At 53.0% G+C, this 16,093-nt stretch overlaps 1 protein-coding gene across 1 annotated transcript; it reads right to left on the bottom strand.

Annotated features, from left to right (window-relative positions):
- Positions 1–218: 218 nt before the first annotated feature.
- On the bottom strand, positions 219–15,897 carry LOC132208982 (disintegrin and metalloproteinase domain-containing protein 12-like; the record flags this gene model as incomplete). The annotated part of the gene is made up of 7 exons (XM_059644219.1): positions 219–412; positions 6,658–6,779; positions 7,062–7,298; positions 13,204–13,282; positions 14,133–14,280; positions 15,142–15,250; positions 15,820–15,897. Coding segments are annotated over 7 exons (810 nt in total), but the record flags the coding sequence as incomplete, so codon positions are not given.
- Between the last annotated feature and the right edge of the window lie 196 nt (positions 15,898–16,093).

Genomic DNA, 16,093 nt, shown 5'->3' on the forward strand with positions numbered 1-16,093 from the left:
GGGATTCTATTCTAGATTCCTAATTCTCAATTTTCATTTAATTCAAATTCCAGGACCTGCAGTGGGAGGATTTGAACCCAGGCCCTCAGGCCATTCACTGATTTTCTGGATTAATAGGCTAGCAGTAATATCACTCAGCCACCTCGTCCCCACGGTGACTGAAAAACGAATGGCCGCTGAAGCAGTAGAGTCACTTTACCAATGGGGGGGGGGGGGGGGGGGACACCAAGAATAGGATTCCTCCCCCCGCAACTCCACAGCCAGATCCCCCATCCAGATATTTCTCTCACATGCCCCACACTAGACAGTTCTGCTCCAATCCGAATCTCTCCATATCCATCCGGATGTTTCCATCAGTACCTCATCTCTGATTGGTCAGTGTTTCCCAGGTTGTCCTCCAGTCACGGTCCTGCTGGAACAGAGAGAGATTAACCTTCACTTAACACCTAGCTCCTGTTAATGTTTTTCACTCATCAAACCAAAACCAACAACCAACAGCCAATAGGAATTGTTCAAAATAAAACCCACCGTCTTATCATTATCCAGTTGGATCCTGATAAATCACTGATCACTTGATAAGTGAGGCCACTGCCCCATGTAGAACACACAGGTCATTCATGAACATGGCTAGGGCCCTGACCATTAACAGGTGTAGCCAGTACCACGGCCAATATCCTGACCTCTCACTAATGGCCAGTCACAAACCTGATCAAAGGAAAATATTGAGGCATTTGGGCAGATCCTCGTTTCACTTGTTATATCTTTCCAACCTGAAAAAGGCTCATTAATACTGACTCTCTGATGAAGGTCTAAGCCCCTCCTGAGATGCTGCTTGGCCTGCTGTGTCCATCCAGCCCCACACTTTGTTATCATTAATACTGACTGTCTGCTTGCTGTGTTCGAGCCAAACCTCAATCAATGATAACACATTATCATGAATATCACAAGCACTAATCCAGCACAAAAACCTTGCATGTAGCATGTTAGTGAATTTCTAAGTACCCGACATCTAGCAGGTCCTCTTTCTCAATTCAGATGAAGGGTCTAGGCCCGAAACATCAGCTTTCCTGCTCCTGAGATGCTGCTTGGCCTGCTGTGTTCATCCAGCTCTACATCTTGTTATCTCGGATTCTCCAGCATCTGCAGTTCCTACTATCTCCTGTACCCCATGCACTGACCAATAAAGGCAAGCATACCAAATGCCTTCTTCACTATCCTGTCTACCTGGGTCCATCATTGAGTAATTAATTTGACCATGGCCTTGATCAAATTAGACACAAAGAAACTGCAGACGCAGTTGGAATCCAAGGTGGGTGAGCAGGAGGCTGGAAGAACACAACAGGCCAGGCAGCATCTGGAGGAAAGAGATGGTCAACATTTCTTCAGGACTGAATGTGGGCGTAGAGGGAGCTGCAGATAAGGGGGAAGGAGGGGAGGACACTGGTGGTAGGTATGTCCTGGTTGGTCAATGGGAGGGATGAATCCAGTTGGTGGCTGGAAGGCAGGGTCGGAAGGTGGAATGGAAGGGGAGCTGGGGGATGGGTGGGAAGGTTATTTGAAATTGGGGAACTCAGTGTTGAGTCCTCGGGCTGTTCGATGCCCAGGTGGAAGATAAGGTATTTTTGTGTTCTGAGTCGCAGTAACACTGGGTGGGGGGTGAGCCAAGGTCAGATGATGTCGGAGGGGGAGTGGGGAGTGGGCAGTGACCAGGAGGTTAGGTTGGTCATTACAGACCAGGCAAAGTTACTTGGTGAAAGTCACCCAGTCCAGGTTTGGTCTCACCAACATACAGGACCATATCAGGAACACCGGATGCACAAGACCAGGCTGGAGAGTATGCAGGTGAAACTCTGTCTCACCTGGAAGGGCTGGTTAGGGCCCTGGATGGAGGTGGTGTGTGGTCAGGTGGTCTTATCTTTTACAGTTACAGGGGAAGGTACTGGGTGGGCTGGAGTGGTTGGTGGAGAATGTGGTGCAAACCAAATAGAGGTGAAGGGAATGGTCCTTGCGGAAGGCAGAGAGGAGAGGGGAGTGCAAGATATTCCAGCAGCTGCAGGATGCTGCCTGGACTGGAGGGCAGGTATTATGAGGAAAGGTTGAGGGAGCTAGGGATTTTCTCATCGGAGCGAAGAAAGATGAGAGGTGACTTGATCGAGGTTTACAAGATGATGAGAGGCATAGATAGTGTGGAGAGCCAGAGATTTTTTCTCAGGGCGGAAATGACTGTTACGAAAGGACATAATTTTAAGGTGATTGGAGGAAGGTATAGGGGAGATGTCAGAGGTAGGTTCTTCACCCAGAGAGTGATGCGTGTGTGGAATGTGCTGCTGGCAGTGGGAGTGGAGTCAGATACTTTAGAGTCTTTTGAGCGACTCTTGGATAGGCACATGGAGGATAGTAAAATGTAGGGTGTGCAGGGTGTTCTTAGAGTAGGATAATAGGTTGGCACAACATTGTGGGCTGAAGGGCCTGTACTGTGCTATGTTCTGTGGTGGAATCTAATTGGAGTTGAGGAAATGTTGAGGATATGTTGGATGCGGAGGTTGGTGGGAGTGGAAAGTGAGGACAAGGGGGACCATAGCTTTGATATTTAGGGGGATGGTGGATTAGATCTGTGGAGTGGGGAAGGGAGGGGGCGTGGGGGAAAGCTGTCTGGATGAAGAGAGGAGAGAAAGAGCATTGAAAAAGGCAGACATCCAGGATGCTTGGGAGTGTAACATCTCCTCGTCAGAGCAGATATGATAGAGGCAGAGGAATTGGGAATATGGGATGGATGTTTCCCAGGATATAGGGTGGGAGGAGCTGTAGTCTAGGTAGCTATGGGAATCTGTCGGTTTACAGCAAATGTCATTCTGTAAACTGTAACCAAAAATGGAAACGGAGCGGTCGCGAAAGGGGAGGGAGGTGTCTGAGATAGACCAAGTGAGGTTGTTGACTTGCTCACCGAGCTGCCTGGTTATCATTACAGAGGTTTCATCACCATGCTAGGAAACATCATCAGCGAGGTCCCTCATGAAGCGATTTGGTTCTACTCCACTTGGAATTTATATGATCCTGTCTGTTAAGTTGCGTTCTGCCATTTCCAATTCTGTTCTGCATGGGTTTGTGAACGGGGTCTAATTCCACATGTTTGTTGATGCATTAAGCATTGAAAACCAGGTATTTAGGAATTCCCCTGTGTGTCTGTGGTTGGCTGAGCTTGGATGGCCCTGTCGTCCCAGTTAAGTTGATGGCCTTCACTGTCCAAGTGCACTGAGGTGAGGGAAGGTTCATCGTGTCGTTTTGCTGCTAGCTGATGTTAAGAACATAGAACATAGAACAGTACAGCACAGAACAGGCCCTTCAGCCCACAATGTTGTGCCGACCATTGATCCTCATGGATGCACCCTCAAATTTCTGTGACCATATGCATGTCCAGCAGTCTCTTAAATGACCCCAATGACCTTGCTTCCACAACTGCTGCTGGCAACGCATTCCATGCTCTCACAACTCTGTTCATGTATCCTGACGGCTAGTTTCCTTCCTGTCTGTCTGATATAGTGTTTACCGCAGTCATTTTGCAAGGTATTTTGTAAACTGCTTTGATCCTGCATGTCATGAGTATGGGGTCTTTGGTCCTTGTTAAGTGTTTGTCGTAGAGTGGCTGTGAGCTTGTGAGCCACCCTGATTCCTAGTGATTGTAGGAGTCTCGCAGGTAGTTCTGATATGTGCCTGGCCTAGAACAGTGTGGCTAGTGTCTTGGGGTGTATTGTGTTCTCATGGTGATGTCTATCTAGCAGAGAGCTGCAGACGAAGCTGGTGGGTGTTCATCGACAGTGAAGGCCCTGTGTAGGTGCTCTTCCCCCTGTTGGGAAGTTGCAGTGGGTTGTCGCCTGTTTGAATAGTGTCCTTACACAACTTTGTTTGTGAACATTGGGATGATAGCTGTGAAAGTTGAGGGTTTGATCAGTGTGGGTCACCTTCCTATTTACTGTGGTTTGGAGCTTCCTGCTGCTACTCGTTTTATCCTGACCTCTAGCAACAGAAGTCGATTGTTGTTTTTCTCTTCTCTTGTAAATTTGATCCTATTGATGATGAGATGGTGCATTTCTTCGAGCTTGGTGTGTTTAATGGTGATAAATGTGTTGTCTGTGTATTGGACCCACGGGTGTGGCCGTATTGGTGGGGGGGGCGGGGGGGGGGGGTACTGCGTCCCAGTCTTTGTACAACTGCCTTTGCACCAAGCCCCCAGACTGGTGACCCCACAGGTGTGCCGTTGATTTGTTCGTATATCTGGCCATTAAAGATGATGTGTGTCGTGAGGCATAGGTCCAGTAGCCTGAGGAGGATGTCCTCGCTGATGAAGCTGTTTGGAGTCAGCGTTCCTGCTGCATCTAGTAATGTAGCCACTGTTTCTTTGGCTAGTGGGCTGTCAACTGGTATGAATAAAGCTGCGATGTCAAAGATGCCATAATTTCTTTGTCGCTGATTTTTATCTTCTTGAGTGTATTGAGGAAATCTTGGGTTGAGTGGATACAGTGGGGTGCTCCGTCAGCTTGGTGTTTCAGTCTCTGCTGTAGGTCCTTGGCCAGTTTGTGTGAACGTGTGCCTGGCCAAGACACAGTGGGTCTGGGGGAATGTCCAGTTTGTGTACTTTAGGCAGTTCATTGAAGTGGGGGGTGTTTATGCCTCATCATTCCCATGTCGTCTGTCTTATTTATCTGCCTTGCATTCATTATTCGCTTCGACGTCTGGGTGATCCTGTTATCTCAGATTCTCCAGCATCTACATTTCCTATTATCTCTGATCCAGCTGCGCTGTTGGGTCTACCACCAGCTGTTGTTAAGTGTGGGAATCTGCAAGCAGTGCCTGTACTTTCTCAATGTCGTCTCCTTTGTTCATAACGACCTTTAGTCCGCTGGTAGGGTTATAATGTTCTTGTCTTTCCTGTGTCCTTTGAGTGCTTTTCTCTCTGACATTTTGAGGGTGTCCCAATAATTTCTCCAGTTCAGTGTGGGGATTATAGTTTGTTGGTAGCTTGTTGGCTTTCATCCGTGAGCGCATTAGCTTTTAGTGTCGCTTCCCGAGCGGCCAAGAGGTCTGGACTATCACATCTCTGTGGCCTGTGTAATAGAACAGCTTTGTCGGTTTCTGTAATAGCCTGCCAGATCCGTGAGCTGGCTTTGTCCTTACGGTTGTGGTTGGTCACTTTGGTCAGTTTCTCCGGTAGAGCGTGTTTTCTCTCTGTTCGGGTCCTGTGTCAATCGATGGTGAAGTTCTGTCCAAGGGCTGTTGTTTATTGCTGGTTGGTAGTGTTTGGTACAATGATTTTTGGTGTGAAATTTCTCAAGTTATGGCTAACTTGAAATTCCAAGCAGAGTAGAACAGCATCACTTCATGTGAGGCAGCACTGATGATGCCCGAACAGAGTAACAAAATGTACATCGGATAGCCAACCAGATCAGCGAGCAAACTCACAACCAGAGCGACAAATTTTCACAAGAACCTTAACCCAAGCGAGGCTGCGGGAGGGGTGGAAATTGCTAGTGAGGTTGGCGACGGCCTGGGTGCAGGATGTAGCGCGGATGTAACAGGGGAAGTTGGCGAACAGTACAGATGTACATTGTGAAGGAGGACTGACCAACAGAACCTACAAACATGCAGCTCTAGCTGGGGGCCATGCGAGAGCCCATGGCAACCCCCTGAGTTTGGAGAAAGGGGGAAGAATTGAAGGAAAAGTTACTGAGGGTGAGGACTAGTTTGGTGAGGCGGAGGAGGGTAGTGGTGGGGTGGGGGTGGGTACTGGATGGGTCAGTTAGAGAGGAAAAATAAGTGAGGGTTAGTAGGTGGTCCCTGTGGGGAATGGACGCATTACAGGGATTGAACATCCACGAGAATGAAGAAGGGCTGGCATCCAGGGAACTGGAGCTTTCTGTCCCAGATGTGGGTGGGGAGTAGAGAACGGAGAAGGTCAGTAGTTTGACCAGGACAGTGAGTGGGCCCCAGGTGCCCAAAGGAGCCTCACCAGGACAGCTGGAGAAACAAGACTCGGGGGATTGGAATGAAGTGAGGTGTCCCCGGCAGAATATCAAACTAATACACAACGGGAAGCAGTTCCTGTTCTCTGCCAGTAACAAACGCAGCATAAAGACAGGCCCCGTGCGCTGCTCCAGTCGGACTGTGAACACGCGCCTCGGTGTGAACACAGGCCCCGTGCACTGCTCCAGTCGGACTGTGAACACGCGCCTCGGTGTGAACACAGGCCCCGTGCGCTGTTCCAGACGAACTGTGAACACGCGCCTCGGTGTGAACACAGGCCCCGTGCGCTGTTCCAGTCGGACTGTGATCACGCGCCTCGGTGTGAGCACAGGCCCCGTGCGCTGTTCCAGTCGGACTGTGAACACGCGCCTCGGTGTGAATACAGGCCCCGTGCGCTGTTCCAGTTGGACTGTGAACACACGCCTCGGTGTGAATACAGGCCCCGTGCGCTGTCCCAGACAGACTGTGAACACGCGCCTCGGTATGAATACAGGCCGCGTGCGCTGTTCCAGTCGGACTGTGAACACACGCCTCGGCGTGAACACAGGCCCCGTGCGCTGTCCCAGACAGACTGTGAACACGCACCTCGGTGTGAATACAGGCCGCCTGCGCTGTTCCAGTCGGACTGCGAACACATACCTCGCTGGTGAAGAGGAGAACAGAGCAACAGCTTCAGCAACACGAGGCCGTACCCCAGAAGGTCTCTTCGGAGATGAGTGAGTGTGGTCCGGGAGCTGCTGAGGGACGAGGCAGTAGGTAGTCTGCAACAGAGAACATTTGGTGAGGATTGCCAGCTGAAGAAAGCAGCATAGGGAGCACACGGGGGTGGGTGCGCACTGGGGGGGAAGAGGAGGTGTATGCGCGCGGGGGGGGGTGGGTTTGCACGCGCAGTGGGGGGGGTGTGCGCGCACACCGGGAGGAGGTGGGGTGCGCCGGGGGTTGGGGGTGCATGATGGGTGCGTGCGTGCCGGGGGTTGCGTGTGCCGGGGGGGGGGGGGGGTGCGTGATGGGGGCGTGCGACAGGTGTAGAGTGAGCCCCTTACCTGTGAGGCCTGTCTGCGTGGGAGTGATGGTGGGGGCGGTTTCCGGGGAGGGTCGGCTTTCCCTGGCCGCCCTTTGGGATTGCTGGGATGGCGGAACACTGTCCCTGTGGGAGCCGGAGGCCGCACTGGCTTGTCCTGGTCCCTGCCGATGGGATGTGGGCGCTGGGCCCTGCCGGCAGACGCACTGGCCATGTCCCCAGGCCTTGGGCTCCGAGGGAGGTACTGGCCCTGATCCAGCTGTTCATGGGGAATGCACAATACACACTGGTCAGGCTCAGGGAGATAACAGTACCCCACACAGGGCCGAATGGCCACAGGCTCACCCAGCTCCTGCCTTACTCCAACACAAACTGCGGATGCTAGGAATGAGAAAGAGAATCAGGGAATGCTGGAGAAGCTCAGCAGGTCCGGCAGTATCTGAGGAAACAGTCTGGTCGATGAGCCTCCCTGACACTCAAGTAGAGCGGGTCACTAGGCCCAGCCATTAACTTGGGCTTTCCCTGTCCCAACAGGCACCGCCACGCCACGCCGGGAGAGGAGGTGTCGCGGGGAGGGTTGTCGGGAGGTGGGGGGGGGGGGGGGGTTCGTCGCGCGGGGGGGGGGGGGGGGGGGGGTCTTCGCGCGGACGGGGGGGGGGGGGTCTTCGCGCGGACGGGGGGGGGGGGTCTTCGCGCGGACGGGGGGGTGTCTTCGCGCGGACGGGGGGGGGGTCTTCGCGCGGACGGGGGGGGGGTCTTCGCGCGGACGGGGGGGGGGTCTTCGCGCGGACGGGGGGGGGTCTTCGCGCGGACGGGGGGGGGTCTTCGCGCGGACGGGGGGGGTCTTCGCGCGGACGGGGGGGGTCTTCGCGCGGACGGGGGGGGTCTTCGCGCGGACGGGGGGGGTCTTCGCGCGGACGGGGGGGTCTTCGCGCGGACGGGGGGGGGTCTTCGCACGGGGGTGGGGTCGTCGCGCGGACGGGGGGGTCGTCGCGCGGACGGGGGGTCGTCGCGCGGACGGGGGGGTCGTCGCGCGGACGGGGGGGGTCGTCGCGCGGACGGGGGGGGTCTTCGCGCGGGGGTGGGGTCTTCGCGCGGACGGGGGGGGGTCGTCGCGCGGACGGGGGTGTAACTGGATGCGAGTTTGCTCGCTGAGCTGGAAGGTTCGTTTTCAGACGTTTGTCACCATTCTAGGTAACATCATCAGTGAGCCTCCGACGAAGCGCTGGTGTTATGTCCCGCTTTCTATTTATAAATAAGAAAGGCTCACTGATGATGTTACCTAGAATGGTGATGAAACGTCTGAAAACGAACCTTCCAGCTCAGCGAGCAAACTCACATCCAGAACCTCAACCTGAGCTACAAATCTTCTCAAAACTCGGGGCTGTGACTCTCAAACACTGTCCCTTACAACGAGATCCTCCACCTCCGCTCCCAATTTGTCGCTGCCCAACTAGGAGTGAACCCAAACCCTGCGGCAGAACATTTGACAATGAGGAGAGTGTCAAGTGCCGAAGGGCCGAATGGCCTGTACTGTGCTGTAATGTTCTAGAATCACATTCGTATCCTTTACCAAACCCCTCAGTCACCCACCTCCCAGCTTTGCAATCTGTTTCAGCCTGACTGTCTCCCAGCTGCTCCCCGACCGCCTCCCAGCAGCTCTGCCTCCCAGCTGCTCCGCCTCCCAGCAGCTCCCCGACTGCCTTCCAGCTGCTTCCCAACCGTCTCCCGGCTGCTCCCCGACCGCCTCCCAGCTGGTCCATCTCCCAGCAGCTCCCCCTCCTTTACTCTCGCTCAACTATCCCCCTCTCATTCTCTCCCTCCTCAATAATCCCTCCATCACGATCTCTCTCAACTATCGATTTGTTCAGTGGTGGGAGTTGGGAGAGAGTGTGAGGGGAATGCGGGGGAGGTGAGTTTGTCATTTCGGCAGCAGAGCTGAGAGGGAGCAGTCGAATTCCGCTCTGGGAAGGTGAGGGAACTGATATGTTTTGACAAGCGCTAAATGCAATAACATTACGCACGCAGTGTCTCCCACCGCCCTCCCCCTCTGACCAAAACAAAAGGGGAGGGGAAGTGCTTTTCTTCATTTCTTTTTATCGTGTGCTGGTAAGCAGTGATTGGTAAAACGTTTTTCATTTCGTTTATCTATAATTTAATGTTATAAAAACAGCAGGAGATCTCACACCCGTGTTGTGCTCCTCTTGCTCAATGTGGGTTCTCAAGGACACGACTGATGTCCCCGACTCCTTCAGGTGCAGGAAGTGTGTCCAGCTGGAGCTCTTGTTCGACCGCATGGCGGCTCTGAAGCGGATGGACTCACTTTGGAGCATACACGATGCTGAGGGGGTCGTGGATAGCACGTTTAGCAATTGACACACCGCAGATTAGGATTGCTGAAGGAGGTAGCGAATGGGTGACCAAAAGGCAGAGGAAGCCAGTGCAGGAGTCCCCTGCGGTCATCTCCCTCCAAAACAGGTATTCCGTTTTGGATACTGTTGGGGGAGATGGCTCACCAGAGGAAGGCAGCAGTAGCCAGGTTCATGGTGCCGTGGCTGGCTCTGCTGTACAGAAGGGCGGGAAAAAGAGTGGAAAGGCGATAGTCATTGGGGATTCAATTGTAAGGGGAGTACATAGGCAGTTCTGCGGTCAGAAACGGGACTCCCGAATGGTATGTTGCCTCCCAGGTGCACGGGTCAGGGATGTCTCTGATCAGCTGCGGAACATTCTGAAGGGGGAGGGTGAACAGCCAGCTGTCATGGTGCATTTAGGCACCAACGATATAGGCAGAAAATGGGATGAGGTCCTACAAGCAGAATTTAGGGAATTAGGAGCCAAGTTAAAAAGTAGGACCTCAAAGGTAGTAATCTCAGGATTGCTCCCAGTGCCACGTGCTAGTCTGTGCAGAAATGAAAGAATAGCCGGGATGAATGCATGGTTTCAGAGATAGTGCAGGAGGGAGGGGTTCAGATTTTTGGGACATTGGAACCAGTTCTGGGGAAGGTGGGACTATTACAAATTGGACGGTCTACACCTGAGCCGGACTGGAATCAATGTCCTTAGGGGTGCTTTTGCTAATGCTGTGGGGGAGGGTTTAAACTAATGTGGCAGGGGGGCGGGAACCAAATATTGGACAGAAAAGAGGTGGAAACGAAAGCCTGTAGGGAACTAGATAATGGAGTCAGTGTGACTAAAGGGAAAAGTAGTCGGGGAGCAGATGATGAACACAAAGGGACAGGTGGTCTGAGGTGCATGTGTTTCAATGCGAGTAGTGTAGTAGACAAGGCAGATGAGCTTTGGGCTTGGATCGGTACCTGGAGGTATGATGTTATTGCTGTTACTGAGACTTGGTTGAGGGAAGGGCATGACTGGCAACTAGTTGTCCCAGGATATTGATGCTTCAGGCGGGATAGAGAGGGAGGTAAAAGGGGTGGAGGACCAGCAATACTGGTCAAAGACGATATCACAGCCGGACTGAAGGAGGGCCCCATGGAGGACTCCAGCAGTGAGGCAATATGGGTAGAACTCAGAAATAGGAAGGATGCAGTAACAATGCTGGGGCTGTACTACAGGCCTCCCAACAGCGAGCGTGAGATAGAGGTACAAATATGTTAACAGATAATGGAAAGGTGTCGGAGAAACAGGGTGGTGGTGATGGGAGATTTTAATTTTCCCAACATTGATTGGGATTCACTCAGTGTTACGGGTCAAGATGGAGCAGAATTTGTAAGGTGTGTCCAGGAGGGTTTTCTAGAGCAGTATGTATGTAGTCCAACTCAGGAAGGGGCCACACTGGACCTGGTGCTGGGGAATGAACCCGGCCAGGTGGTTGATATTACAATAGGGGACTACTTTGGAAATAGCAAACACAAATTCCGTAAGTTTTACAATACTCATGGAGAAGGATGGGAGTGGTCCTAAAGGAAGGGTACTAAACTGGGGGAAGGCCGACTATACCAAGATTCGGCAGGATCTGAGGAATGTAGATTGGGAGAAACTGTTTGAAGGTAAATCCACATTTGACATGTGGGAGGCTTTTAAGGAGCGGTTGATTTGCGTGCAGGAGAGACATGTGCCTGTGAAAATGAGGAATAGAAAAGGCAAGATTAGGGAGCCATGGATGACAGGTGAAATTGTGAGACTAGCCAAGAGAAAAAAGGAAGCATACATGAGGTCTAGGCGACTGAAGACAGACGAAGATTTGCAAGAATATCAGGAATGTCGGGTGAATCTGAAACGAGGAATTAAGAGCTCAAATGGGTCATGAAATATCTTTGGGAGACAGGGTTAAGGAAAATCCCAAAGCCTTTTATTCATACATAAGGAGCAAGAGGGTAACTAGAGAAAGGATTGGCCCACTGAAGGACAAAGAAGGAAAGTTATGCGCTGAGTCTGAGAAAAAGAGTGCGATTCTTAATGAGTACTTTGCATCGGTATTCACCAAGGAGAGGGACATTACGGATGTTGAGGTTAGAGATAGATGTTAAATTACTCCAGGTCAAATCGGTATAAGGTGGTGGTGGTGGCGGGGGGGGGGGGGGGGGTGGGGGGCGCGGGGAGACAGTGTTGGTTATCCTAAAAGGCATTCAGGTGGACAAGTCCCCAGGTCCAGATGGGATCTATCCAGTAAGGTGTTTGATAAGGTTCCCCGTGGCAGGCTGATGGAGAAAGTGAAGTCACATGGGGTCCAGGCTGTGCTAGCTAGATGGATAAAAAACTGGCTGGGCAACGGGAGACACAGAGGGTAGTAGTGGAAGGGAGTTTCTCAAATTGGAGACCTGTAACCAGTGGTGTTCCACAGGGATCTGTGCTGGGACCACTGTTCTTTGTGATATATGTAAATGATCTGGAGGAAGGTATAGATGGTCTGATCAGCAAGTTTGCTGATGACACTAAGATTGGTGGAGTAGCTGATAGTGAAGGGGACTGTCAGAAATTACAGCAGAATATAGATAGACTGGAGAGTTGGGCAGATAAATGGCAGATGGAGTTCAATCCGGGCAAATGCGAGGTGATGCGTTTTGGAAGATCAAATTCAAGGCGAACTATACAGTAAATGGAAAATTCCTGGTGAAAATTGATGAACAGAGAGATCTGGGTGTTCAGGTCCATTGTTCCCCGAAGGTGACAACGCACGTCAACAGGGTGGTCAAGGCGGCATATGGTATGCTTTCCTTCATTGGGCGGGGTATTGAGTACAAGAGTTGGCAGATCATGTTGCAGTTGTACAGGACTTTGGTTCGGCCACATTTGGAGTACTGTGTACAGTTCTGGTCGCCACATTACCAAAAGGATGTGGATGCTTTGGAGAGGGTGCAGAGGAGGTTCACCAGGATGTTGCCTGGTATGGAGGGTGCTAGCTATGAAGAGAGGTTGAATAGATTAGGATTATTTTCATTAGAAAGACGGAGATTGAGGAGGGACCTGATTGAGGTCTACAAAATCATGAGGGGTATAGACAGGGTGGATAGCAAGAAGCTTTTCCCCAGAGCGTCATTTAAGATGTATCTAGACAGATACATGAATGGGCAGGGAGCAAAGGAATACAGATCTTGGAAAACAGGCAGCAGATTTAGATCGAGGATCTGGATCGGCGCAGGCTTAGAGGGCCGAAGAGCCTGTTCCTGTGCTGTAATTTTCTTTATTCGTATCTCGCTCTCATTCTCTCCCTCCTCAATAATCCCTCCTTCACTCTGAATCCTTTACCAACCCTCCCTCACTCCCTCACGCCTTGTCCTTTGTCCTGCGTTTGTTCTCCCCCGTACACATCCAGAGACAGTAGGAACCGCAGATGCTGGAGAATCTGAGCTAACAAGGTGTAGAGCTGGATGAACACAGCAGGCCAAGCAGCACCAGAGGAGCGAGAAAGCTGATGTTTCGGGCCTGGACCCTTCTCCAGAAATTCTGTGTTCATCCAGCTCTACACCTTGTTACCCCCTACAGAGCCACTTTGCCTTTGCTCATTCCCTCACTCTTGCCCCTTTGACCTCGGCCTCTGCCAGCCTGTGCTAACTCCCAATCTCTGTCCACTGCGTGTGCTCTTGTGTTCTCATTTCTCTCTGATAATGATTTCACTTGGTGTTTCCTGCAGCTTCAGGCCCATTTCCAAGCTCTCCTTCAGTCTCTATCTCCTGTGTTCATGTGCTCATCACTGTGTTTCTCACCTCCCTTGGAGAGAGCCCGCTCAGAATCCTCAGGCACAGACCAGGCTGTGAGCTCGCTTCATCTCTCCGTGAGACAGTTCTGTGAAAGGGAAAGGAGCTCCCTGTCAGAAGCCATCGACAGCGTTTCAGCAAAAAACTCTGCTGACACCAGCTCCAGAAATGACTGAACACTTACACTCAGTCAGAGTGGTACAGGGCATGCTCAGTTAGGGGGAGGGCATGCGACAGTGGGGTAGTAGGGAGAATGCATACTGGGCATGGACGTGGGTTGGGAAGGTGCTGCCTGAGGATCTTTGGTGAATCCCTGCAGTGCATCTTGTAGACAGTACACACTGCTGTGACTGAGTGTCGGTGGGGGGAGTGGGAGGCTTGTGGATGTGGTGCCAATCAAGCGGCTGCTTTGTCCTGGATGGTGTCGGGCTTCCTGAGTGTTGCTGGAGCTGCCCCCATCCAGGCAAGTGGGGAGTATTCCATCACTCTCCTGACTTGTGCCTTGTAGATGGTGGACAGGCTTTGGAGAGTCAGGAGGTGAGTTACTCGCTGCAGGATTCCCAGCCTCTCATAAAGAGTGGGCAGGAAAGTGGAGTTGACGCTGCGATGAGATCAGCCAGGAAAGTATTAAATGGCGGAACAGCCTCCCTCTGCTCTGAGATCTCCTCCGTGGCCAGGCAAGAACACAGTGTCTGGTGGAGATTAGGCCAGTTACAGGCTGCTGATTGGTTTGTGGGGCCACGGACACTGAAGGCCATCAGCGTGAGGACAGCTGGGTGACCCGGTGAAACACAGTGAGAGGTAATAGGACCCTGTGTGATCCAGCATGGCTCAATATGATCCTGAATGACAGTGTCACTCACTGTGAGGCTCTCTGCCCCAGAGATCCAGCATGGCCCTGCGTGATCCAGTGTGACCGAGTGTTATTGGCTCATTACCTGTCTGCCACAGCTGGTTGCCTGTAACAGTTCAGCCAGTGAACGCGGATGGCTGCTCTGTGCCTGGAACAGCAGAACACCGAGAGCAGGCTCCCCGGGATCAGTAACAGGAAACTGAATAACAGCCCAATCAGCAGAGCTTTCTGGTCTGTGGGAACACCAAAGAAGTGAAAGTATATGTGAATACTCATCGTCTCCAGATACCTCCCGGCCACCCAGATCTTTGTGCAATAAGGGACCAGGCTGGATCGATGAGCTGGAGGTAGAACCCTTCCCCAAGCCTGGATATGGGATTAATTCCTGAAACGGTGACTGCTCCTTATCTCCCGATGCTACCTGGCTTGTTGTACTCTTCCAGCCTCCTGCTTGTCTGTAACTGCCCATAGTACCCCTCCCAGAGACGTCAGGCTCAAGTGCGAGGGCACAAAACACAGCAAATAGCAGCAGGCCATTCGGGCCTCCTCTGCCATTCTATACGATCAGCACGGCTCATCCGTCTCAGTCCCGTTGCTGGTTTCTCCCCACCTCAGGGAACATAGAACAGTACAGCTCAGGAACAGGCCCTTCAGCCCATCCTATCTGTACCGACCATAATGCCATTCTGCCATTAAATGTTCCAGCCTCTCCTTAAACCCATGTCTGTTAGTATTGGACACTCTGACATTCCCCCCGGGAAAAGGATTCAGGCTATCCATCCTATCCATGCCTCCATCGGGTCGCCCCTTGGCCTCCGACACTCCAGCGTGTTTGTCCAAACTCTCCTTATACACTCCAATCCAGGCAAACCTCTCCGAAACCTCCACATCCCTCCCATAGTGTGGGGACTATACTCCACACGGGCCCTGGCTAAAGGACCCCAGGTCTGTAACATGACATAGCAAAGACCACCTGGGGATGGGGAGACGGGAGAGTGGGAGGCAGGGCAGACAGGGAGGTGGGGAGGGAGAGACGGGGGAAGACGGGGGAGGAGGACGGGACGGTGGGACGGGGGGGGACGAACATGACTCACCGTCAGGGAGGATGGGGCCGCTGTCGATACTGCCCCCAAGTCCGGCTTGATCACAGAGTGGCGGGGCCCACCGAGGGTCACAGTGACAGTTCCTATTACTGTTACAGACCTGAGAGTTTGGGGAGGGTCACGAGAGGGATCAGTGAGGTACCAGCTGGCAACACAGAAACCGCGCCCCCCACAACTCCCGACCTCCCACAACCCCCGATCCCCCCAACCCCCCGATCCACCAACAACTGCCGACTCCCCACAACCCCCCGAAACCCCTGACAACAACCGACCCCAAAACTCCCGACATTGAAACCCTCAACCCCAAAACACAGCAACCAAACTGCCTGAACCCCGAGAGCCCTGGGCTCAGAACCCCAAACCCTAACCCGCTGTCAGAGTGTGTGAGCGCGGCGAGAGAGAGAGAGCGCGGCGCGGCGAGAGAGAGAGCGCGGCGCGGCGAGAGAGAGAGCGCGGCGCGGCGAGAGAGAGAGCGCGGCGCGGCGAGAGAGAGAGCGCGAGAGAGAGAGAGAGCGCGCGAGAGAGAGAGAGAGAGAGCGCGAGAGAGAGAGAGAGAGCGCAAGAGAGAGCGGAGAGCTCAGTGATGAGGGACGGGGAGGTCGGGGGGGGGGGGGGGGGGGGGGGGGTGGTTCCTGTGAGAGTGACCGGGAATGGATGGTGACTCCTTACGCCACGTCCGTGACATTTCTCCGAACACGTGCTCACACCCAGGAGCGATGCGTTCTGACAGCGTCTGTCCAGGCAGACCTAGGGACACACAGGGGGAGGCCAGGAATTATTGCCAATCCGTCTGCCAGCCCCCCATGTACCCCCCCGACTCACAGCCCCCCATGTACCCCCCGACTCACAGCCCCCCATGTACCCCCCCCACTCACAGCCCCCCATGTACCCCCCCCACTCACAGCCCCCCATGTACCCCCCCCACTCACAGCCCCCCATGTAC

The sequence above is a fragment of the Stegostoma tigrinum genome, unplaced genomic scaffold (genome assembly GCF_030684315.1).
Source record: "Stegostoma tigrinum isolate sSteTig4 unplaced genomic scaffold, sSteTig4.hap1 scaffold_585, whole genome shotgun sequence".
Taxonomy (NCBI): Eukaryota; Metazoa; Chordata; class Chondrichthyes; order Orectolobiformes; family Stegostomatidae; genus Stegostoma; species Stegostoma tigrinum.